Source organism: Esox lucius, chromosome 3 (assembly GCF_011004845.1).
Source record: "Esox lucius isolate fEsoLuc1 chromosome 3, fEsoLuc1.pri, whole genome shotgun sequence".
Lineage (NCBI taxonomy): Eukaryota > Metazoa > Chordata > Actinopteri > Esociformes > Esocidae > Esox > Esox lucius.
Genome location: NC_047571.1, coordinates 12,960,854 through 12,987,373, shown reverse-complemented (window position 1 = coordinate 12,987,373; position 26,520 = coordinate 12,960,854). Strand labels below are relative to the sequence as shown.

General features: G+C 39.8%; 2 protein-coding genes across 6 annotated transcripts; both read right to left on the bottom strand.

The window, feature by feature from the left end:
* Positions 1 to 664: 664 nt before the first annotated feature.
* On the bottom strand, positions 665 to 4,168 carry rdh10b (retinol dehydrogenase 10b). Its single transcript, XM_010894047.3, has 6 exons — positions 3,747 to 4,168; positions 2,845 to 3,083; positions 2,174 to 2,272; positions 1,930 to 2,075; positions 1,289 to 1,420; positions 665 to 1,100 (listed from the first exon to the last, which is right to left on the bottom strand). The coding sequence occupies exons 1-6, from the start codon at positions 4,009 to 4,011 to the stop codon at positions 932 to 934; spliced, it is 1,050 nt and encodes a 349-aa protein (XP_010892349.2). The 5' UTR covers positions 4,012 to 4,168; the 3' UTR covers positions 665 to 931.
* A 1,090-nt stretch (positions 4,169 to 5,258) lies between these two features.
* LOC105024227 (potassium voltage-gated channel, Shab-related subfamily, member 2) lies at positions 5,259 to 25,936 on the bottom strand. 5 transcript variants are annotated; one of them, XM_010894044.3, is made up of 3 exons: positions 25,538 to 25,936; positions 23,299 to 24,008; positions 5,259 to 9,499 (listed from the first exon to the last, which is right to left on the bottom strand). In XM_010894044.3, the coding sequence occupies exons 2-3, from the start codon at positions 23,875 to 23,877 to the stop codon at positions 7,616 to 7,618; spliced, it is 2,463 nt and encodes an 820-aa protein (XP_010892346.1). In that variant the 5' UTR covers positions 23,878 to 24,008; positions 25,538 to 25,936; the 3' UTR covers positions 5,259 to 7,615. The 5 variants fall into 5 exon arrangements, with proteins under 5 accessions (XP_010892346.1, XP_019898055.1, XP_034144584.1 ...); XM_020042496.2 differs by having other exon boundaries at positions 23,299 to 24,005; XM_034288693.1 differs by having other exon boundaries at positions 25,556 to 25,936.
* Between the last annotated feature and the right edge of the window lie 584 nt (positions 25,937 to 26,520).

Here is a 26,520-nt window from a genome sequence, read left to right as displayed (position 1 = left end):
CATTAAGAGTGGAAAGGGTTCTGACATGATTTATCTTTGTCTCATTCTTTTACATCCCAAAAACCTGGCATTTTAACAGGGGTGTGTAGAATTTTATATCCGCTGTATCTATAACCAACTGTAATCCTGTTGGGGGGATATCCAAAAAGTGTAATTTCTGTCACCCAAAATCTGCATTCAGAATCACTACAATGAGAAATGCTTTCCTAACAAACTAGCCAAACTCCATCATCTGAATTAGACATTGCAGTGCAATAAATTCAATGTTTACAGATTAGTTGAGGTTAGAAAAAAATAATTATGAATTACTTTTTATAATATAACCATGTGCATGGCAATTCAAAGGTATTAAACAAACAAATCTCAAAATCAACTTGCAACAAAGCATTCTGGGAACCTAACGTGGAACATTCTAATATTTCTCTATACAAAAAAAACTTGAGTTGAATCATACTGAAATCTTCAGGTTCGCGAGGATAGAGAAATAGCTTCAAACAACGAAAGCAGCATTCTAAAAAAATATAAATTGCATACATAAACTGAGGATCCACTTAACAAATCTTTAAAAAGCATCTATATTGCAATTTGGTACTTTTGTGTGAAAGGATTATTTTCCTTGAAGTAACTTTTTCAAAATTAAAACATTCCACACAAAACAAATTCATACATTGCAAAATACACATATTTATTGACACAAATGCATTCAGAATAAGGCACTGCATTAGGAATGTTCACAGGCCTAACACCATGGAATGAAAGAGCGGGATGGGAAGTATGCAAACATTTTTGCTTGATTATTACATTTGTGACATTCAAAAAATTGTCTCAAGAATGAAACAAGGCGAACACTTAATAGAGTATACAGTATAGGCTGTTTGTTCCAAAGGAACAACTCGGCAAAAATGTCTAACATCTCGTGAAAGGGCGTGTGTTAACATCCTTTTTTCTCCAGTGACACCTGCTGGATGCGAGCCTGCTGGACTGAAGTCAGCTCAGTTTCATTGTTGTTAGCATTGATCTGGTGAGCCTTGGAATGGTACATGCATTTATCTGCTCCAAGAAACTGGTACATGCAAACAATGGCTTCAAAGGGCAAGACCCTGCAAAAGAGAAGGATACAGAAATGTAATAAACAATCTGTGCCCCCCCCCCATAATATTAATTAAATATTGAAAAATTCTCTGCAGGGTGGGGGAAAAAATAGTTTAAAATGAGGATATCATTAAGTTTCCCAACAAATGACTGACTAAATCTGGGTATTTGGATATCCATGTTGTTTACTACTCACGTCTTCATGAAGCTGGCCATGTACATACTCCGTGGAGTACAGATCATGGACTGGTCTGTTAGGATGGCCCTCACAACCTGCTGTACACACTGTTCTGGCTTTAACTGATGGAAAAATGGGGAAGTCTTTTTCCTGCTTAGACAGAAATAGTCATCAATTACCATGTCTTGTTTTTTCACAATTTCATATTTGATTATGCCAATATGAAATTATTATTGTGTTCAAATTATAATAGAAGTGTTTCTACACTAGTAACTTAGCAGTGGGGAGAGAGCTAAAGAATCAGATGACGCTTCACATTGAGTCCATGTTATTTAGTAATTAATCAAAAATGTGTTATGTGTTATTAACCAAAGTTTGACTACTGAACTAATTAAGGCTTGTCTAACCAAAGGCAGGGAAAAATTCTAATCTAGTTGAAATTGTAAACTAATGTGCTTCTGACACTACCAACAAAGCCAGCTGAAAAAAGACAACGATATTTTCTTTTAAATCTTTTCTGCTTGTTTCCACACTGCTTGCTCAAACAGGCAGTTAGCCAGGACTAAACGTTTTTATAAAATGTTGCATTCTCTGCTGAAATACTATGGGAAATACTATGGGAATTCACTTTCCTAAAAAAAATAAACACATTTTCCTACCTGATTTTACACCCATTAAAAATGTGACCATCAACTAGAAATGCGCAGACGAGTGTCATCTTTATCCCATCTTTCTCAATTGCTTTCAGCTCGTGGCTGAGGGACTCATGAAAACCTATAGCACCAAACTTGCTGGCACAGTAGTCCTAGTGAAAGGTAAAAACAAATTATTAAAAGCAAATGTCTTGACCAAGTGTCCAGAAATGTATACTGTAGTTTCATCAATGGAAAATATGGCACTAACCTCAACACCAGCTGTTCTCAACAGACCAAGGGAGCTGGCTACTGTCACAATGTGTCCATGATTCAGCTGGAGCATCTTGGGAAGAAAAGCCTTAGTAGTCTGAAATGTAAAAGCATGTTAAAAAAATAATAATACATTCTTCAGGTAAGAATGCAAAAAATACATAGCATGAGAACTGATGTTACACTAGATAGGTTGCAGCAACACAAGTTGTTTCACCAGGGATTTTTGCTGGCCTATACCATCTCCATTGAAAATACACTTGATTACCACTGGAGGAGCAGTGTGTATGTGAGGATTCTACCATCGTGTAAGATTCTTAATGAAGTTTACATATTTATCCTACTAATTATAACATTTGCAAAGGAATCTCTAGGATTATTTTCAGGCTGTTCTGATATCTTTACAGAAACTAATCCATTAAGATTAGGGTCAAGAGGGTTAGGCCAGTATACAGAAGGCTGATGGTTCTAATCCCTGATCGAACAAGGTGTCATCTCTCCCTGAGCAAGACAATTAACCATAATTGCTCAGTCAATGGTGTAAATAAAATGTTTTAAGCATACCTTATTTGGCAAAATAATGTAAAGTTTTAATAATAAAGTTTTCCAAATGAAAGTTCTTTAGGATTTTTTTAAGAAATTGGGCAGTTTAAGTGCAACGCAACTGACCCAGAAGTGAGCATGGCAGTTGACCATCATGGTGCGTTCTAGGAGTTCATCTGGACACTCCAGCAGGTGATGTCCTGAGACCACCCCAGCACTGTTGATCAAGATATCAATGTTGCCTACTTCACACTGCACCTTATCTGCAGTCAGGTACACCTCTTCACGCTTGCTAACATCACACAGGTAAGTGTAAGCCTGGGCCTGAATCGTAGGCAAATCTCCCGCCTCACCAGAGACCGAACCTGTACAGCATGAGAGTTTAAACAATATTTCAAGGTGCCATTATGTACATTTTGCAACTAAAAACTGAATTTTCTGCTAAATAAATTAGGCACAATGTGTTGTGGTATATGGTCAATATACTGTACCACAGCTAAAAGCCGTTCTGAGGCATGGCACTTTGCAGAGTTATTGCATAGAAAAATACTCAATCTGAATTCAGGGCTTGGACCAAACAGTTAATAATAGGCTTTTATATATTTATGAATAAATGTAAATATTCCAACCCTAAAAAGAGATTTCAAATAATACTAATGTTGATATTGAGACAAGGTCACACACCTCTTATTTTATTTTCGTTAATGCAAAAAACAAAGTTCCTCAGAATGTAACATAATTGCAAAATGTAACATCTGCTGATCCCAGTTACTAGTTTTTGTGTTATAATGTGAATCATATTATGTCTAAGAGGACACTTTTTTAACCAATGTGTAATTGGATTAACGGCTAGTGAAATAAATAGAAGTATATTGGGCAAAATGAACAAAAATGTAAAGTAGCAATTCATTTTACGTAATATTCTTAAACAATGGGTAGACCACATATTATTAGTTTAATATAAACGAATTAATGTCGCAACAATTGCCTCTTCACAAGCAGTTTGCCAACTTTTAGGATTCTCCTACCGGTAAGCTCGCTATATATTTTTCGCACTATCTCAGCAGTTTCTTCGTTAGTTTCCCGATTGATGTCCCAAAGGACAACTGTAGCACCTCGTCGGGCAAACTCCTTGGCAAGGTCTCTTCCAAGACCGCTTCCGGCACCAGTAATCACACAGATCTGACCCATAACATTCTTCTCTTTTGGACGCATAAGCCATCTGGTTCCAGCTAATACTAAAGTCCAAAAAACTTTGCAAGACACCAAGCAGAATTCAACAACGATATTCATGATGAGTTACTTAATTAACATGTTTTCCAAAATACTTCAAGATCATGACAATATTATGGATCAAAGAAAATGTAACTTTGACTTGGATCATGTATAGCTCATATTATTTGTTGCCACTGTAACGTTTTCTCCGCTTAGTCTTCTTCTGTGGTTTGTTTGGCGAACTAAATCGCCAAATGGTGTGCTGCCGCCCACTACTGTGCGGGATGTAGGGTTTTGAATATGGATTTTCCGTCCTAAGTTTCTGATGTCACAGATACTGCAGTTATATTGTCAGTTTTTTTTTTTTTTTTTTTTCTTGTAACTTCACCAGGCCATTTTATTACAATTCCAGTGAATGCCATACTATCCATTTTTCTCTTTGGATTGGTGAATAATGCTACTTATTGGAATACTATTTTGAATATTTGATATATTTGCTGTTCATATCAACGTCCTGTATTCTCACATGCTAGCCTCGTGAATATACATAGCCCTCTCTAATTTTAATGGGGACAACTTCAATATGACATTTTCATTTTATTTTATTTTGACTTTCCTGGTTGTTGTTTAAATGATTTACTAGACATTCATATGCAGAGTGACTTACAGTTCAGACTGAATACTTCTATAGGCCCATCGGTGGAATCAATGCCACAACCCCTCCCATCAAAAGTGCCATTCTACCATCTAAGCATCTCACTCGTGACAAACTAAACATTACAAAACTTCTTTTAGATCAAATAGGTCTTACGTACAGGTTCAAAACGATTCATTTTTATATTGTTCGACACCTATTGACCCTGTACAAAAACGAATTTGCTACTACTGGATGTTGCAATCTGTTACTCAATGACATTGCACAAAACCTTTGGTTGATGCACAGATTGTTTGAGCAGAAGAAAGCAACATGGGTCATCCAGAAGGATCAACCAATGAAGATGGAAATCCTGTTTCGCATTTTCTCCCAGTATTGTCCTCTAGCCCTCTCTACGGCACTCCCCGTGAATGACACGGGGAGAATCCTAGTTAAAAACGGATTGTGGCCTCTCCTGTCAACTCACCTATTTCTCAAAACCTATTGGAGCAGAAATCCAGAGGTCCTTCTGACCTTCTCCTCCAATAGGTTTTAGAAGAAGGCGAGAATAAGGTGAGAGGACAAGAAGAGTATGACATACATTTCACTTCATTAGAAAATAGCATGTTCATGATATGTACATACAGAATGTTCATGACCACTCTGCAAGCAACACATCACAAAGGCAGGGTCACATGAACACATTTTATTTGTCTTGCATATGGTAATGAACTTATTGGAAACAATAAGTTACTATTCATTCACTATCAAGTTATGTTAACTTACAATTAATGACTATGGTCATAAACCTTTAAAAGAATGAAAGTAAATTGGGGATGGAGGGAACATCAAAAAAGCAGGCAGAATGTTTTTTTTTATGAGGAATTGACCCTACAGCAAACTACATTACATTGTAGTTGTCAGTATTCATTTGAGGATATGAGTATGACCAAGCTAACTGTACAAAATAATGTAAGATAATTACAACAAAAATACAAATGGAAATTGTAATTTTACAGATGATGTGGTGGATACTAGATGATCTTACGGGATTTCAGGAAGTGTCAGTGCAGTATTTCTCCGTTTGCCCAGACATCTATATAATGAACTAATGGGAGCCTGCTGAACTGTCCTGTACATTACAGACTGATGGTACTTTAAAAGGTGAAAGTAAGCCATGATATGGCAACGCTTTCAAGTTACACAAAACCTGAGAACTCTGTACAATTCCTTTTGCATATGATCACCTCATGTATTACTACTAGAATATAATTATTTATAGATCTCTATGAACCAACCAAATTATGTAGGTTTTCGCCTTCTCATAAATTTCTATTTATGAAAAGGCACACAATTCATTATTTTACCAGGAATAATTACAGTCCTGATCCATTTTATCTTAGAAAAATAGAATCAATCATACGTGCAAACCAACAAAACATGATATGGTTAAGTAGTCTACTTTAAATAGAATAAAAGCACAGTAGTAGATACTTACTATACTGTAGTATTGAGATTGTCAGCAGATTGGCGTTCATGATTCATTTCAGACTAGTCATCATTCTTTTTTTTAAGCTGAAACAGTTGAGATTGGGTGTTTACCGTTACAGAATAGGTCAGCCATGCAATACTTGAAAATGTACAATGAATTTAATAACACATTTACTTTCTTCAAAATGAAGAGGAATAGAGATAAGCATGACTTGGAATAATTAAAGTGCCTTAAAACATCCTCTGTCTTTAGAGGGCAGTGTTACACTTTCTGGCTTAGTGCTACTGTATTAGACGTACAGTACAATAAGTCTGTGGCTACAATCATTCCCATACAATACAAATTAAACTTGATACATCAACCATGACAAACACAGTTTTGGTTCCAAATAGCATACATACATACATACATACACACATACTGTAGCCAACACATGTTCTGCACTTCTGTAAGCAAAAGGCAGCATTATAACAACATAAATAACAAGAGAAGTATACAACACAGAATTCCTTTTATCAGAATGGATCTGGTACTCAGCAGTAATACAATGTCCATTTTAGTGAATTGCCTGAAGAACAATTCAGTTGATATGATTTGTATGTGACAGAGGTGCTGCTTTATAGTAATATAGTAATATTTTTAAGTATAATGCCATTATTTAATCACTTTGCCACTGTGTAAATACACGAGGTGCCATGCAATGCTGATACGGTTTGTCGATTTTCCACTCCATGGATGCAGAGTTGCATGATCACAACCTAAAACTAGAAATGAGGGACATAAGCTCAGTCCCATGAACAGAATATAACATAGTCAAAAATAATGTTTTAAACACAATCATAAATAGTCATGAACAGGCTAATATTAAATAGTATTTTTCCCTTTGCACTATATCCACATAGGTCGATGTTTAAGGATTATTATTATATTGACTGAGCTTTTCTTTTCTTTTTGCTTATTTTCATATATCACTTTCCTGAACTAAAAAGACTCTTGCTTATTCCATACTGTACAACTCTCGGTTAACTTGACTGAAAACAATGCAAAATCTAAACAGATATAATAAAATGAGATGGAATTGAAACTTTTCAAATTAATGTTAGTCACAGAATATGATATGACACTGATACTTTTCCAAAAATGCTCCACAAATGATGTTTGTTCTTTATATAAAAAAAAATGCCAGTCTTTCCACACAGTCCTTATTCCACCACTGCACAAAAATCATCATATAATAATTATGTTGCAATTAATAGCTTTTCTACATAAAAGGTCCTGGACCAAAATGTTCAGTTTGTACATAAAGGTCCTCATTCACACTAAGTTTGTTTTGCTCACATTGGAGCCTTATAGTAAAATCCACTGTTAAAAGTTCAATGTCTGTAGCAAACAGCAGTTCTCAGGTCTTCAGAAACAGTGATGTTTTCAGAAGTGATACTTGTCAAGCCGTGCAGACAACGTATTGTTCAATAGTGTGCTTCTTCTACCTTCTTCTCCCTAGGCAAACTGACAATCTGTTTCATCTTTCATTGACAGTCCACCAATACCTATACTAGTCACATGCTTGTTTCACACGGTGGAGATAGACTTCCGTCCAGAACTATGTGGTTTTCCTTTTGGCTGTTGCTTGCCTCTCCTTCCCCATTGCCGGTGACAAGCACGTCCTTAGTGGTGCAGTTGGGGGATTTAGGTGACAAAGGGCTGAAGACAGCAGACCTGTCCATTTGATTTCCCTTTTGGCTTAAGCTGGAAGGCTGACCTTCACTCTCTAAGTCCTGGGATGGATCCTCTCCTTGGCCTGACTGTCCTGGATCATGGGGGCTGGTCACCAGGCCCTGGCCTGTAGATGGGGAGGGTTGGTTTCCTGATGGAGACAGAATAGCACACAAAGACTGAGGGGAATTAGCACTGGAAGGTGTGGATGGGATTTCCCCCTGAGATTCAATGAAATTTACTTTAAGTGATTTTGCCTTCTGGGGGTTGTTGCCTCTGAGTGAACTGCGGATGTTTTCAATGCTCATGTCAAAGCTTTGATTATCTTCCCCTTGTGACGCTCCCTCTGAACTGCTTGAGACAAACTCATAGAGACCCTCCTTAATGATTCTCGCTGACTGTAAATCATCTGGGGTTTTTGGTTCCATGGAGGTGATCTGGCTGAGGTTGAGGGGAGGAGGAGCCCTCCGCCCTGCTATGTTGGGGAGAAGAGCACTGCTTTCTGCCACACTGAGCTCTGTAGTGCAGCTGGTGAAACTGTCTGCACTGGATGGGCTCTTGAGGTCACTGCTGGCTCTTTCCTTAATATTGGGTGGCTTAAGTCCAGAAGACACTACCCTCATTTCCATTTCCTCCCTGATCTTCTGTCCTTGTGCTTGTGGAGCTCCAGAGCCAATGTTGGCGGTGGTCGTCATCTTGTTATACATCTCCTCTAATATTTTGGCGTTCAGGTGCTGTGGGCTGCTTCTCTGAGGATTGGCCCTGTCAGGAGATCCCAGTTGAGCAACCTCTTTGTACCTCGCCAGGGATTTTGGACTCACGTCAGTGTTACTGTGTCTGCTGCTCCATCTGCTCGGCGAAAGGTGGTTGTCTATTGACCGTTTGTCTTCCCCTTTTTCCACCATAACGTCCGTCAGCTCCATGCTGCGAGCAAACGCATCCTTCAGATTCATAGAAACAATACTACCATTCCTCTTGGCCCTTTCCAAGGCCTCTCTCCTCTTGATGGCCTTCTCCTGCCTCTTTTGCTCCCGGTAGAACTCTGAGAAGTTGTTGACAATGATGGGGATTGGCAGTGCAATGACCAGTACTCCTGCGATACAGCAGAGCCCGCCGACTATTTTACCAAGAAGAGTTTGTGGATAGATGTCCCCATAACCTACAGTAGTCATGGTTATGGTAGCCCACCAGAATGAAGCGGGAATACTAGTGAATTTGGTGGCATCTTCGTCTTTTTCGGCAAAGAATACCAGACTGGAGAAGATCATGATGCCCATAGCCAGGAACAATATCAACAGCCCCAGTTCGTTGTAACTGCGCCGAAGGGTGAACCCAAGAGACTGCAGTCCAGTGGAATGTCTTGCCAGTTTTAGAATTCTCAAGATCCTCATGATACGGAAAATCTGGACTACTCGTCTGACATTCTGGAACTGCAGAACACTCTTGTTTGACTCGGTCAGGAAAAGAGTGACATAGTAGGGTAGAATTGCTAGTAAGTCAATGACATTCAGTGGACCTTTGCTGAACTGCCATTTGTCTGGAGACGAGAGAAAGCGGAGGAGGTACTCCATTGTGAACCAGGCGATGCATACAGCTTCGACATGCGCTAGGTTGGGATTGTCATTGAATTGTCCAAACTCATCGATGACTTGTAGCTCTGGCAAGGTATTCAGTGATAATGAAATTGTTGATAGAACGATGAAGAAAACAGAGACGAAGGCCAGGAACTGAAGGACAAAAGAAACAGAAAAATGGGAAATTAGTGATGGGACAGCTGAGACAACTCTGATGTTTGTGTGTGTTTATGTTTTTGGTTTTACAGTAAGGGTTCAGTTTAGTGTTAGGCTTTGGGGTCCGGGTGTGTTTATTATGGAACTATTATATGGCAGAATAATATATGTTAGGATTACATTTTATTAACTTTAGCATTTTTCTAGTAGTTCTTCCATTTTTCAATGTGCTCCCTTGTTAATAAAAACATAAAAAACTTCCCCATTAATTGAATCTAAATCCTTATGAAAATGATAAATGAAAAAGTCTGACAAAATGTCCAACATGTTGTCTTGGCAAAAATAGAAAATATGTAGGGGGAGGTTCAGTTCTGCTTTGTTCAACCCTGTGGAGAGAAGGGGAGTATTGCCATGTCACTCATAGATATAGAACTGCTTTATATTTATATTGTTAATGTCCAAAAGCCAAAATGATTTCACAAGCTACTTCTACTTGAATGCGCTAAATACCTAAATGCTACATCCCTACCTTTTGACTTGACAATGTATGTCAGAAATAAATATCCAACAATATAATAGCAAATTGTGTTATGTTTTCTGTTTTGCTAAATGACATTATCTTGTAAGCCAAAATCTAAAATAGCATAGTGGTTACTAATATTTGTTAATCAGATTTTGCAGTACTAAGCCTTCCTTACTGAGGTGTCTGGAAAACATTAATTATGTCAGGAGTATCAATAAGGGCAGGTACTGTATAAGCAGCTGAAAATCAGGCAGTGAGTCCACTGCTTACTGTGCTTACGGTCTAGTGATTTTCTTTAATTAAATCAACTACTAGGCCTCAACTGTCATTTAGTCTTCAGAGGCTATATAAACTGAGTCAAGGGTTGTCCCCCCACGCACCCCCTTAACAATACAGCAGCCTCATCCTTTAGATCGGACTAAAGCAGGTTATCTATATTTGTAGGTCACAGAGGACCAAGCAGAGAAAGGATTCCCATTCAACACCATTACAATGAAACAAACCATGTTTTGTCAGGATTTCACCAAACTCAATCCATCGGATGGTTCTTAAGACGAAGGTTTGCTGATACTTAATATAATAAATAAGGAATACTTTATCAGTTTATTCTTTATAAGTTCACATATCTAGGTCCATTTTCCTCTACCTGGACCTCCTTTAAGACGTCTTAGTGTCTGGCGTCATGACCCTCTACTGCATGCAGATACCTTCTTAACTCTCCCACACATTACCCAAGAAACACTAAAATCTGAGATCCTTGACATACACAAGAAACAAACAAAACACCCTTATGAGTTAACAGTGTACAGATCGCATGTACTGTGCGTCATGCTTTTAAGAACGCTGTCAACGGCTATCTTGCTCAGGTTAAATCAGCTATAACCTTCTCATGTGTCAAATCTGCAAGGTATGTGTTTATGTGTATATGTGTGTGTGTCAGTCTGTTTGTGTGTGTGTGTGTGTCTGCTTGTGTGTTCACTTAGTCATCAAGACAAGGGCACAGGTTTAGTACCCTGTGGAAATAGACAAATGCTTATCACATCCCTCTGAGCTATCCTTGGTCAGTCCAACCTCCCTCCCTCCCTCCCTCACATCTTCCTTCCCTCCCTCTTTGTGACGCTTTCATCACATGTGCCCAGACTCTCCTAATCACGGCTGTAGAGAAGAATTAACCCCAGGGCACAAAGGACTCACACACCAAAATAGATCTGCTTCCCCAACTACTCTATGGAAAATTAGTAAATTGTGAATAGCAAAAAGAAGCAAATAACAGTGGATTGAGAATCCTCAATATGATGTGGGAGATTCAGCCACACACAGCGAATGGGCAAATAAAAAAAACTAAAAGTAAATTAATCTAAAGAACGCACAGGTGTTTAAATACAGAGTTAGTGAAACAGTTGAAGAGGTGATGATTACTTTGCCATGATGCATTAGCGTACATGAGACAGTGTACATCCCAAGTATCCAGCCATGCTGTAATATTTAGCACTATTGATTTTCATGTCCTAATCTTGCTGCAGTGCTGCAGGACATAACATCCCTCTTGGTACAGCTGTCAGTTCAACATTTAGTTTAAATGTACTCATCAACTCATGTGAATTCAACAGGAAATCAACAGGAAATGGTAGATTTAGGAAAAATATTAATAAAACAATTTGAAATAGGCCAAATTCCCTTTGATTAGTTTTTGCAACATAATCACATCCTTTTTTGTTATCAAAATGGTGTAGAAACCACATTGATTCAACCAGTTTTTCCCCCCGGTAAGATGAAAAAGTGTCCTATCTGTGAAGACCCCCTGATCCTTTCCAAGTGCTCATCTCTTATGCGAACAAGCACAATTTGCATATTGTCTAATTAGCGATACTGTATGTGTGCAACAAAGATGTGAGACTATGGGTTTAAGTCTCAATATTAGCATCGCAGGCTGAGTGTTCTGTTGGGCTTTAATGTCAACACCATAGAGGCCTTTAAAATATGAGTGCAATGAAAGTGAAGGGCAGTCTTGTCGGGGACAAATGGGGGAGCTCAAATGACTAGCTTAGAGAGGTATTGATGGGACTTTTGCTCGCTTAAAAAAACAGTTACAGAGAACTATTGCCTTTCTGGAAGTTTTTCTTCATCCCATGAAACAAATGCAATTATAGAGTTTATAACCTTTCATGGATTTTCTTCTTATTTCAAATTAGTTTTGCAGGCTCATACACACTAACTTTAAAAAGTCCCCGGGCTTAGTCCATAGCCACAGAGACGCACTTTTGTGGATCACAATGCGTTTGCAGTAATCATTGATGGTGCCCAATCGGCCATACTCAATACACTGTACGGCTGGCAATTTTTGACAAGAGTCTCTGCGGCAGGGTTTAGAAATACAATGTTGACTGATGAAGAAGTATCAGGTTATTGGTTGATTCTTCCTGTTGAGGAAAGAATGAGTAACCACTTCTAACCTCTCTCTATCCTTACTATAGATAGCCACCAAATCCTATTACAATTATCCTGAAATGTCCTCCTCAATGAGACAAGACACTCCAAGCACATGCGGAAGCTTCTATACTTATAGACCACTGGTGGAGGGGGAGGGTTTACATGGAATTATCATATCCACATCTAGTAAGTAAACCCGTCTCAGATATGTTGAAGAATACAACATTTCAAGGAGAGTACATAAGCTGATTCAGGGTGAAGAGTGGCGACAGGTGTGACAGGCTGTTGGTTCCATGTGAGCCGCTGACAAACGCTTGCATCCGGTGCCAGCTACTTTTGAGAAAGCCTTCTGGTCAAGACGGCGCCAAGGACTAGCTAAGCAGCCACTCTGCCACACCTGAGCACTGAACCGTCGGGCAAATGGACTCTAAATTCAAGATACACTGTACAGTGGTTTGGCTTGTAAAACAGTATATAATAGAAGTTTGTTCTCAAAATGAAGGTAGAAAAACATTATTGATTCTAGCAATAGCGCCAGAGAAGTGTTGGTGATGCTTTTATTTACATTGCTGATTTAGTGTGTCTGCCTGTTTTATTTGTTGGTAAAAACAAATGCAACTTCCAGCTGTTTAACTTATTTACTTCATAGAAATAATGTATAATTCACACACAATATATTACAATCAATAGCTTCCTACAGTTAATAAATCACAATCAATAGCTTCCTACAGTTAGTAAGTGTGCTGTTTTTTTTCATCTAAGTTGTGATACTTTTCCCCCCTAAATACATCCTTACTCAATACCAAATTTTCTAAATAGTTAGGAGAGATATCTGATGTAAGAAAATGTTAAACAAATGTGGTGAGTTGATTGTCAGCAAGAAAGAGGAAGTATGTCATTGTGATGCAGAGGTAATGAGAGATAAGACCAAGTCTCTGAGAAGCCTTGGCTGTAGAAATCGCGTGATACAGGGATTGTCTCTTGCATGTCAGGATGAGCACCCCATCTGGCCACAGACATGGCTTCTGAGGTCAAGTCAATGGTCATCCAGCAATACGCCTATTATCTGTGATTGCAGAGCTGCTTGAGGTCTGATTGGTCAACTCTGAAATGAACCGACGCTGTTCCTGTTGGGTCAAAAGGCAAGGGGATTTTCAAGAAATTCCAGGTTTGGGGTTTTTGCTAATAATTGGCACCTCGAGGTACCGATGGGACACGGTGGGAGCCTCATAAGAAGAAACTGGTCTGTTAAGAAACGGGTCAGGTAAGAAACGGGTCAGGTAAGAAACTGGTCAGGTAAGAAACTGGTCAGGTAAGAAACTGGTCAGGTAAGAAACTGGTCAGTTAAGAAACTGGTCAGGTATTACAAATTGCAGTGCCAATTTGCGATCCCATTACACCCCTGGCCACAATCATTTTCTAATGGTTGATCTGGACACTTCTGCACATTGGCCCAACATAAATCAACATGCAGAACCTTTAACAGAGAAATGTGTAATAACCTTGAGTGACTTAAGCTGCTATGTAAATGAAAAAAAAGAATGTGAAAATTTGGTTTATTTGACTGGCAGTACACAGTCACAATGTATCATTTTACGCTTAAATAACTTGTGAAATCTATACTAGGTGGGCCACAAACATGACCTAGTCATGTCTATGAAACAGCATGACCCACACAGGGACTCTGGGACCATTTTGTCTTGTTCAGCAAACGCTTTGTATATTCCAGCTCCATACTGGTAAGTGATATAGTCTAATAGAGTGATTAGGTCATGGGTGCCTCGCGTGTGTGTGGTGTATTTAGACTGAGTCCAGGAAGACAGACAGTGGTGATGGTACGGGGGTGGAATGAGCAGGATTAGCTTCCCCTTGGTCTTATCTTTAGATCTGCACAAACGTGATTACGTATTCAGTGATCTGGATACAGAGACACACTGTGGCTAGCCCACGTCTTGAGGTAACGCCAGGGCAGGGCGTAAGGCCGTGCGCATGGGGACTGGAACGCCAAAGGATCACCGGAAGCCCAGTGACGAGACTCTGTGGTAACTAATGTTTCGAGTCTGGAAGTTGATCAGTCAAAATGCAACTGTCACAGTGGTGTTGTTTCTGAGGGACACATGGGTTGCTCCTCTACTGCTGTACCAGCCTGGGTGGGTTCATCAGTCTTTATCCACCAACAAAAATCTGGTGCAGTCAATGCAGTGCTAAGTCACTGACAATGATAGTCACCTCTTGGAGGGAGACATGGAGCAATTGACTCTTATTAAAACCTTTCATTCAACACACATCAGCTACTAAAAAACCTGGTCTCTTGGTACAATACTATATGAAATCAAATAGGTAAATGTTTTATACTTTCCTTCTGAATTCCTACTGGAGAGGTCCGACAAGCTAATCCATTTGCTGCTACATAAAACCCTTCACAGAAATTCTTAAAAACGAAAGCGAGAGGATGATGATCTATCACGTCTACGGTAATGGGCTGCGGAGGCGTCCGACTCAGTAGGTGAGGGGGGGGGGGGCTGAGTCTGAGCAACCTCTACTGGGTTAGCCTCTGGCTCCATCAAGCTGTATGCCTGAGCTGACCTGGATCTGCATGGGGCAGTCCTTGGGAACATCTGGCTACTGAGAGGTAAGCAGATTAATTGAAAGATCTGGATTCCCTCATTAAGCCTTGGCCGGTGTCTTCCACCCACTCAGTAACGATGGTTTGCTGGGTTCCTGTACAACTAGATACACAAGCAGCCAGGTAACGGACAACTATTTATCCACTGACAATTGTCTGAAGAGTTTAAATCTGGCAGAAGACAGGGATTTATTCCAGTTATAATCTGGAACAGGAGTTTGGATCGATAACAACCCAACTAAAGGAAATGAACATGTCTGGAAGAATGCAGTTAAAAAGTCATATTCATCAAAATGATGATCGGGCCAGATGAGTTTGAATACGACATGAAAGTGAAACACTACTGAAGAAATACCACGTAAAAGGAAGTGTGCAAATAACAATAATACTGATACCTAAGTCAATCAAATTCAACATTAACCCAAAACCCACTTTAGCTGAAATTCAGAAACACAGTTGTGATCAAGAGTGCCAAATGCAAAATGTACTTTAATAATAAATTGAAATGAGAGTATGTTGAATGTTGTATTTCGTACTTAACCCAAACCAATAGCAAAAGGGCTGACCAACAGAACCTACTTTCCCTTGGGAATCTCATGTCATACAGCAAACAGGTCAGTTTATTTATCCGATAGACAACAAGACAAAAAGAAACCAAGTCCAAAAACACATTGGAAAATGTCACAGGAAAAAGGGAAATACATGTACATGTATAGTACCATCTCAATGCAAAAGGATGTACAGATTGAAGGTTAGATTATTTATGGCAAAAGTGATCACTGCAGCAGCCCAGCCTCGGAGGGGAAACCAACGCAGCAAAGAAATCCAAGAACGTCTTGATCAATATCAGGGGGTATTTATGGAAAAGTGACATGGGATATATTGGACTGCCAGTGTTTTTATAGAGATGCAACCAAAGCCAACCTACTGCGTTTGTCAACAAGTTTCTGCTGAGTAAGGTACACTGTGAAGGCAAGCCGTTTCATTACACAGGCCATTGTTCAGCAATAGCAACAAGAAAGGTTTATGGTAATATAGCCTAAAGAACATAAATATACCAATATCAAATCTTATTTGTTTGTCTATCATCGCTGTCAGGTGAAAACCTTAAATCTCCAAAACAGACATTTTAGGAAATGAAAAATAAACGTTAATATCCCATTTCAGAATGAACTCCCTGTTATGAAACGTTCAAAGCTAATATGAATACATTCTCCAGAGCATTGTTTCACAATAGATGTAAGACGTACCACCAGTATGTAAATCTAAAATCAGACCGCTTCCTGTTAGCAATTAAACAATTTACAACAGACCGTGAAACTCCATACAGACATTGAGATGTGTGTCATTATGACTCCGCCATATCTAGAGAATGTGCATTGCTTCAACAGTTCACTGCTATGGTGAGACACCATGCTATTACCCCCGAAAAGAGGTTTTATTAAGAATGCTGGCTCAAGCTACTGCCTCTGACTCTGAGCTACGGTGTGACTTAGCTACGTTATGTAGACCAGAACCCAACGGATTGGGATCAGAGAGTTGGTGATGAAGGGATGGTGGGGCGGTGTCTATTACTGTGTCAGGGGATACGGGAGAAGGGCCATGATTACAGTCATTAGTAAAATACACCCGATTGGTCATCACGGTATACGAGCCAACCACAATCTTGGTAATTAAGGGGACAAGACCATGTGACACCGATTTAGAGAACATGATGAGTGGGCAACCCTTGCATCAACACGACGTCTAAACTAAACTGCTCTATAACCAAACCCGCCAAAGCAATTGTCTAAGGTATTCTGTTACAGGGATTATGGCCGGATTCTCACCACACTGTATTACAGCGCATGGAGAACAGCCTGCCACGGAATACTCTAACATCACATGAAAAAAAACTAGCTGTGTCATCTGCTAATGCAGAGCCTATTTACATATGAATATGTCTTCAATTACTACCCATTCAACAAATACACTTCCCAACTCAGGCTAATGGTCTTCAGTAGAGCCGGGTTCCTCTTATGTGCAGGAGGCCAACAACCAGCCCAAAACCGTCCAAATAATAATGTTCCCCTTAGCACCTTCCAGCCATGCAACGAACAGTATGATTGATCAAATGAGTCATAAATAAGAATCAAAAGTATTTTAAAGTCAGCTTATTGAATGCTGGATCTTGACTTTCCTCTGTTTTATTAAAGAGGATCTGACGAATTAAATTGGACACCTTTTTCCAGCAAGTCAAAACGTTGTACAACCTCTAAAGTTTTCATTAAGACTAACCTAAGAAAGACAGTTTGGAATCGGACTTCTATTTAATGACCTTAAACCAGAGGGTCACGGGTGATTATGGCTCTCAAAATGTCCAGAGGGACACTGCTATAATGAAATGAAAATCTCTTAAAGTTATGTCTCTGGGATGAAAAGGGGACTAATAATTTAAATGGTTGAACCAGTGGTTTCTGCAAAGAAGAGAGATGACATGTCTAAAATGAACAACTAACTACTATGGTGGAATTCAATATCATGACTCAAAAACACAATATTCAGTACATATAGTGACTTACAATGAGGAGGTATTGGCTTTCTTCCCCATATACAGACGGGAGGAAGGAGGAATGATGAAACAAGTCCTTCTATTTTTCCACACAGATGTGACATTTCCCTGAGCCTCACACTGCCATCATTGGGAGAACTAAAGGCAAAATGGATTATGCTAAGAGATGCAATTTCCTTGCCAAGACTCAAAATCCCTCATCCCATACTGTATATCAATATCAGGATAACATCCTCTGTATAATAATGATAAAACTAAGCCTGTGTGAATACTCCCACGGCTGCCAAATATATCAAGAGCATTTAAGTGCTCCAAGTTAATCAGGTCCCCGTATCAAAATGTTGACCTTTACATCCAGTGGGTAAAGGTGGATTGGAAAATGTCTGTGGGATTTTAGGCTGGCAGCACTCAGTAGGAAACATATTTCTGTTCAAAACAATCACAGGAACAAAACATGTTGGGTCACAGTTCCACCACATACACAATTCCAATTTAGCCAAGCCAAAGATAAGTGTGACAGTGCTTGTCCAGACTGCTACAACTGAGGCACATGTGCTAGTGAAAAACCTCCACCATTCCTGCACAACAACGCCCTGCTGTGATCCTATGACATAATCAACTCCTACAGGAAGTTGACAAACTTGGCTTGGGAAAGATTATCATTTTAAAGGGTACATCAATTATGTTATTGAGAAAAATTATTCAGCTATAAGCTATCTGTCTAACTTGCAAAGCAAACAAATTAATCTTACTCAAGCTTTTATTCATTCAGCAAGAGCAAATTAACTGCGATAAGGATACAAGCTTTCTCACAGTCACTGGGTCAAATTAAGTTAGGGGTCCTCGAGCGGTATCTACCAAGTACCGAACAGGAACCCATCACAGAGAGAATGAGACAACTTACACTTCATTTGTTAATCTTATAGCGACAGCAAACCCAACTCCAGTAATTGATTAACAGCTCTACCGCACACGTGACCCTTGTCCGGGCCGACTGGCGAATTACAAACCAGGCTCGCTATGAGCCAGACGGTGTGCAGCCTTCGCAACAGTCTATTTGCAGAAGCAGACTAGGTAAAACCCCCAAAGGAGATTAAGTGAGACTTCTATGGCTCCCTACATTACAGTACGGTACAGTCAGGCCCAAGCAAAACCTACCTGCACAAGTTTCTGACCATGTTTATAGTATGTTAAATCAGACCCCTGTTTGAGAACTGTGTAGATTTAGGGAGTAAGTGATCAGTATGGGCAGGACACAGTAGGTTGTAAGCACACTGCTGCACCTTGGCAGGAAGTTCCTCTTGATATTTACTTGAGTTTCACATTTTAGTTTGTAAATAAGTTTGTACTAGTTGGAGAAAAAAGAAATAGATCAGATTCTGTACTGTAGGTAATAAACTGAATCATATTTTAAAGAACACTTATTGAAACCTCATAGAATTATGAATGACCCTCCTGCTGGTGTGCGATGTCTCAATGCAAGGCCTCTTGCCCTTCCTGTCAGTAGTTGTGGATGATGTAACGCTGTGAACCTTGAGTGGATGCTATGTCGTTGTGCTGACTCAAAAAATATGATTGACTGGGGGCCAACCATAACACACTACTCTGTTGTGACAAACACGTTCACCCCATCTCCTCTCGTCCATCACACCTAGGAGGTGTTGGCAGAGCACACGGCCAGTGTCTTTTCCTGTATCACTTTCTCAAGGCAAATGGGGGCTTCAAAGTAGGATTACAGTCAAAGTCTAAATGATGGCCAGCATTTGCTCATTTGATTCACAAGATTGACCTACTGTAGCTTTCTGCTTCAAGTAATCTCTATGTAAACCTATCAGGAATGGGAAACTCTGATGGGGTGTGGAAATCTGAGCTCATCATATGTGTACCCACATTCAAACCCAAACGTGCAGTCAGTAAAGGCCCCCATTTCGTCAGTGCAGAGACGCAAATATTTTAGTGTTATTGTTCATTTTACAGTGATCAAATCTAAATCTAAATGGTGCCTCTACCAAATATTCACTTGAGGAGGTGAATACCTACGCAATCAATAATGTTTTGTTTCATATTTCTAAAATTCATTTACAATAATTTGCAGCTTGCATTTTTCACCCTTGATATTATGGACATTTTTGTGTTGATCAGTGGCAAAAACACCTAGTTTAAATCCAGTTTGATTTCATGTTGTAACACCATAAAATGTGGAAAAGAAAGCCATTGTAGCTGATGTTATGGAAATTTGGAACTAAGGTGCATTTGAGAAATGTCTGTCTTTCTATTGGCTGGTATGTAAATCTTTACTTTGATTGTGACACACATGTTTGTATAATATCAGAGGATTATTAGGTATTTGGGCCATGTCCTCCTGCCTAGACAAAGAAGGGTGTCAGTCCTTTCTGTTCTTTAGGAACGTAGGAGAGAGGAATCTGGTATATGTCTTAGGGGTCATTCTTGATTGGTCACAGTAGGTTGTAGGGTTAATCATCTGCCGACCTGTAGGTTGTCTAGATGCTTTAAGTTTCCCTTAAGGGTTGAGAAAGTTAACCACATGAGGGAAGACACCATGTCCCTTGTGTCAAGCCCAGGACATGTGATAGAACAAAGGGCATGTGTTTGATTGACTTGAGACCGATGGGCAACAACTTACCACACCCCTTTTTCTATGTAATAAATATGGATTGTTCATGTATGGAGTTAGAGACACCTCAGACGATTATGTGTGTGTAAGCGGTTGACGCGTCTCTCATAATAGTCTCTGTGCATAATAGTTAATAAAACGGTTATAATGTACAAAGATAATTTTGTCTCTGTGTCCCTTACTCCGAGTGTCGATACATTGGAATTTCCATCACACTGATGGAATGCAATTGCATTTGCAATTTTATTCGGCCTGATTCTCCTCACACCATGTAGACTTTTACATTTATAAATAGGTCTGTCTGTATGCAAGAAACAAATTTGCCTCTAGGACCTATATAGTCTGTCGTGATGCTTTAATATTCTTAAAAACACGTAAAACCCTACTCCTCATGGACAGCATGTCCAAAACGCATGCTGCTCAGTGGGTAACATCTATGGACAAGATTCATGCTATATTTTCCAGACTACAACATCAAAAAACCTGGCCACAACTGACCGATTCATTTTCATGTGGGCAGTTTCTAACACAAATGCCAGTTAGTCAAATGCAATAAAACTTGGTAATATACCATGTGTACAAAAAGGTTTACATCGACCATCGGCACTTTAAAGGCCATGTTTTATATCTCCTAAACCATTTGACAAGCGGTGCTGTTTTACGGGAAGAATCTTTCCTCCAAGCTCATTGGCTCATAGCTATCATATTGTTTTAGCTAGTCTGGTGGGAAATATAGAATTTAAAGAAGTAAGTAAATTTTAACAAATACATTAAAAACCTACAGCAAAAATGTGTTTTAGAAAGAATAAAGGAGTACAACATTTTCTAATTATGAGAAAATGCCTAGTTTGGCTTGATGGTAGCACAGCAGATACACAGCTGAAACTCGCGAATGCTGCTTGCAGCTTTCATTTCCTTCAGAGTTCGACAGTGCATAGAAACAAATGTTTATTTTTTTACATGGGGGGACCCCAGTGGCCCATCCCTGGCCTATATTGAAGTCTCAAAAGGAAACAATTATAGCCAAGCCTAGTGGAGGAGCGGCCTGTGATGACACTGATGGATGCAACCAGGAAGTGACTCCAACCTAGAAAGCCACCATGTAATACACGTGGAACCAGTGTTCCAGGATCACAGGACAGTCTTCAGAATGTGTTGCCAGTTAAGACATGCAGTGTTCTGCCAATAAAATGAGTCATGATAATGTCTTTTTTGTGTCTTGTCAGTGAAGTGAGTCAGGTTAATGGGTACTGACCAGTACTGTTCTGAGTCAGCAGGGGTCTTCCCCAACCATCTGTTCTCTGAAGGTTTCTTTGTACTTCCACTTGAAAGAGGGTGCATGGGCACCATTTGTGCATTGACGGGTAAATTTAGTTTGTTTTGAGGGAATTGTGCTCTGACAGGGGGAAATTGCACACATTATTTCTTAGCGTCCTTTTGATTTGCTTAAGTTTGTATATTGTAATTGTTGTCGCAACTATTACACCAGGACAACTCCCTTTGTATTTGTTAAGGTGCAACTCCCTTTGTCCTGGTGTACTCTCACAGCTCTTCCCCTCTTCCCCTCTCTTTTTATCAAAGAAAAAGTCTAAAAGTATGCAAGCACACCACGTTTGACTGAGGGAGACTGAGGGAGACTGAGGGAGACAGAGGGAGACTGAGGGAGACTGAGGGAGACAGAGGGAGACTGAGGGAGACTGAGGGAGACTGAGGGAGACTGAGGGAGACTGAGGGAGACAGAGGGCTCAATGTGTCATGTGACTGAGGTATACCCTGGGCTTGAGTTCTCCTACTAGTTCATCCTAAAACACCTATCAGACTCTCAGCAGCTCTTCTCAAATTAGGAAACTAAATGTTCTGGAAATGAGCACAATGCCCCGTTAGGTAGCCAGACCAATGCTTTACTTACCCACCCCATCTACACTCCCCATTTCTACAGGATGGGTCTTGCTGTTTATACCACTGTAGGTTGGCAGCGATTGTAACCATTACATTTTGGATTCTGCCCATAGAGAGTACAAATCTGCAATGTGGGAATACAATGCATTACACTTCCCACTCTAGTAAAAGAAGATAAAAGCATGCACATTAAAGCCATTGCTAATGGGTCAATTGACTGCTTTCCTTGGCCTGAATTCTGGGAAGCCCAGTACACATGGTGTGTTTGAAAGAAAATAAATGCTGAAGCTGGTGTCTGCAAAATAATATTCACAAATGTTATCACATTTCAGAGTTATGTAAGACCTCATTCCTGAAGCTGTAATTACATATATAATTATAATTAAATATATATGTATATATATATTTATATATATATATATATATATATATATATATATATATATATATATATATATATATATATATATAAATATATATATATAGACCAAATACAATATTATATATAATAAAACAATGCTGTACTTGTTCTGTATTTGAAAAAGTTCCGTGGGCCAAACCCATACATGTTAGCCAAAAGCAACCACCTATATACCACTAGATCACCAAAGGCCACAGTTGTATGTATTTGTTAAGGTGCAATAAACTAAAATATGTGTATCATTAACTGTACAACACAGAGAGCAGTGTGCACTAAGCACACATGTACCATAATCTTCCGGGTTCTTTCTTATCTGATTACTTCATAGGTTAAAGGGGGATTAAGCGGCTGGTGGAACAATATTGTCCTTCACTGTTTTCATTGAGTTAGGAAGGAGAAGATATCTAAAGAGAAATCGTTGATCAAACTACATATAGAGTATCTGGTTTATTGATATCGGTGGGATGGGGGTCAATTATAGAGTTTTTCCAGCAGCTGAGCTGAGGATGAAGAAGGGTTAAGAGGTCTAGACCCTACAGTATTCCCCTACTTCTCTGCAACCACTTAGGAGGTTTGCCATTAAGAATATCCAAGAGAATAAATCATGTTTCGGTGGAGCAAGCACAGAGATTCCTGCACTAACTATGACACCAGGCGATGGCATGGATCGAGAGTGTAAGTCAGTAGGTTTAAACCCAACCCCTGTCTTACCTTAGCAGCCAGAGAAGAGCTAGGCTTCTCAAGGAGGTCCCACAGCTTTTGTCTCTTGTCCGGACAGCACCCTTCTTCTGGCTCCTCGCCATCCTTTTCTCTGAGAGTCTCAGCCTCCCTCCTCAACTCCTCATTCATCTGCTCCTTCTTCTGGTGGTACCTGGCCTGGCAACATGACTCCAGGTAGATCTCATCTATACCCCAGTAGTCAAGCTCCTGGCCAAAGGACAGGGCACACATCTCCTCCATCATGTGAAGCTTTCCTGTTCTATAAAAGTTCAGAATGGAAGAGAACGCCCCTGGGTGCCTATCGAAGAAGTACTCATTATCAGTCAAGCAGTAATCGTCACAGATCTCCAGTAAGGTTTCGTGGGTATTACAGTCTCTGAGTTTACCCAGCCTGGTCCTGGGGAGACGGTCCAGGGTCCTCCATAGGACCTCGTGGACCAGCCCCCCAACATTGATACGGACTCTTCTTGATCTGGCCTTGGTTCGGATGATGTCAATAGGCTCTGGAGGGAGTGAGCCAACAGGACGTGAGTTGCTTTTTGGGAGCCCAAAGTTAGCTCTGTCCGCCATGGTGGTCACAGTTCAGCTGTTATGCAATGTCAGGAGGAGGTCAGGTCAAATCCACTGACCCCTCGATAAGGATAGGGCCCACCAACTTTGAATGTGAGATACACTTCAAACCGGCTGCCTCATGGCTTCTACTGATGAAAGGGGGGGGGGGGGGGGGGGGGGCAGGGCAGACAAAGACACTGATTTTACAATTAGTTGAAGACAGATGTGAATCTGAATTGCATTATCCTTTATGAATAGCCTGCCTGATTTTGAAATGTCAACATCAGATGATGATGATAAAATCAAAGCGTGACATAATAACCCATTATCTAAATGTGTTCATCAAACCTGGTTGTAGGGCCCCACAGGTTCTGCAGGTTTGTTAGTTAGGCCTTAACTAATTAACTATTCATTAGGCGCTTGACTAGTTGACTCGGTTTAGTTTGGCGTGGGAATCTGTGAATTCAGCTCCGTTGACACTTTTTCAAGCTAGTGTTAGTACAGGTCTAGTGTTAGTCCAGGTCTAGTGTTAGTACAGGTCTAGTGTTGGTACAGGTCTAGTGTTAGTACAGGTCTAGTGTTAGTACAGGTCTAGTGTTGGTACAGGTCTAGTGTTAGTACAGGTCTAGTGTTGGTACAGGTCTAGTGTTGGTTCAGGTCTAGTGTTTGGTACAGGTCTAGTGTTAGTACAGGTCTAGTGTTGGTACATGTCTAGTGTTAGTACAGGTCTAGTGTTAGTACAGGTCTAGTGTTGGTACAGGTCTAGTGTTGGTACAGGTCTAGTGTTAGTACAGGTCTAGTGTTGGTACAGGTCTAGTGTTGGTACATGTCTAGTGTTAGTACAGGTCTAGTGTTGGTACAGGTCTAGTGTTAGTAAAGGTCTAGTGTTGGTACAGGTCTAGTGTTGGTACATGTCTAGTGTTAGTACAGGTCTAGTGTTATTACAGGTCTGACACCAAATAATCCACTCTATGTTTAACTAAGACCAGGATTGACATCTGTTAAAAAAAGATCTAGATATGCTGCACAACTGTTTTAGCCGTTAAGATTCATACTATTAGCTGTATAGTTATTATTACAGCTTCAGTGATTTAAACATTGAAGGAAATGGGCCTAGGCTGTAATGTGATTGTGTCGGCTAAAGACAACCACAAATCCCACTGCAAGTAGCCTATTACACTGTGCTAGGCTACTGTACATTACTTGATAATAGCCTCCTGGGTATTTTAATAGGAAACTCTAGGGCACTCCTTCCCTCCAACTTATAGAACATTTGGAAGGTAAATTGTACCCAACTGTAACTTGACAGTTCTATAAATGTCTGATTATTGGTGTACTTTATATTTCCAAGGATACTTATGTAATACATACAAAACCGATTTCAAGATAAAAATGAAAACAAATACATGATTTTGTTTCATAAACGACATTCATTTACCTGAACTTTTCAAGTATCTTGACCTGGTGAACTGATTATGACTGATCCCGTATTTGACTGTATTTCAATATAATCTCTGTCACATTTAGGCTATTAATTACATCTTTGTATTTTAAACGACCTATTAAATAATAGAAACATAAAGAGCATAAAGACCTTGCCTTTAAACATTTCAACAAGTAAACATTAAAAAAAAATCTGAACAGTCTTACAATAAGCTAGTAACAATTCGTTTCCAACCTTTTTGTTGCACTCTACCTTTCAAACCAAACTCCTCTCATCCGAAGAGAATTGAAGAGGCAGGTTATCCGTGATTAGTCTACCCTCCCATCCGAGTAGCCTACCGCAAGCCGTCTGTCACTGTAGGCTGGTAGATGTAAACCACAAAGCTTAGTCAAATTTAGAAATAAACTGCGAAATATCGTCCTCGTAGTGAGAAAATACTACTGCCAGTAGTAAAACTGTAGATAGCAAACTCCATCGGGATATGGTAAAAGAGGTTGTCCTCGGATATCGAACATGTTAAAATAAACGGATGAGCGCACCATGGGGCTATCTGCATAGCAAGACACACAGGATCGACTAAAAAGGGGGGAGCTTTCTTTCCACCCGCTGGCTGCAACACAGTCCCGAGGTGAAAGCTAATTGGATTGAGCTGTACATCACCAAGGACAGCTCCAGTCAGATCAACCAGAGCGAGCCTTCTACGAACTCTGCTCATTGAGACCCGTGTCAGCGAAGGCTGTACGCTGTAATGTCATAACCTGTGTATTGGAAAACATGCAAAGTTTTCCTTAAATACTTTTATCAGATATAGATAAATGTGTTGCTTCTGTTTACGTGTTTATTACCTGTGTGTTCGTATGTCGACTTTTAACGTAGAACAGAAAAACTTCATTTTGCCATATACCTTTTGGCGCTATGTGAGTCAGAACTATTGTAGTATTGCCAGACACAAATCAAGCATATATTATTACAGATTAATCAACTATCAGTTAGGCTAATGTTTTTTCTGTACTATTACCCTACAGTAGACAAAACTGTTGGTTCATGAGTGCTGTGTCATTTGGCTTAAGGAAGCATGACCTGTTCCTATAAGCTTGCCAGCAACCTGCTGTACAGGCAAGGTAGGCCAACATTAACCCATGTCTGGATCCAATTTACTAATGAGAACATAAAACAAAACAAATAAACATTCCAATGAATGAGGACACAGCAAAGAG

Coding starts and splice junctions, on each gene's coding strand:
- rdh10b (XM_010894047.3), bottom strand. CDS start 4,011: ATGAATATCGTTGTTGAATTCTGCTTGGTGTCTTGCAAAGTTTTTTGG. Junction 3,084..3,746: donor AATATATAGCGAGCTTACCG/GTAGGAGAATCC, acceptor CATGCTGTACAG/GTTCGGTCTCTGGTGAGGCG. Junction 2,273..2,844: donor ACTGCCATGCTCACTTCTGG/GTCAGTTGCGTT, acceptor TTTACATTTCAG/ACTACTAAGGCTTTTCTTCC.
- LOC105024227 (XM_010894044.3), bottom strand. CDS start 23,877: ATGGCGGACAGAGCTAACTTTGGGCTCCCAAAAAGCAACTCACGTCCT. Junction 9,500..23,298: donor GCTCTTCTCTGGCTGCTAAG/GTAAGACAGGGG, acceptor TTTGTCCTTCAG/TTCCTGGCCTTCGTCTCTGT.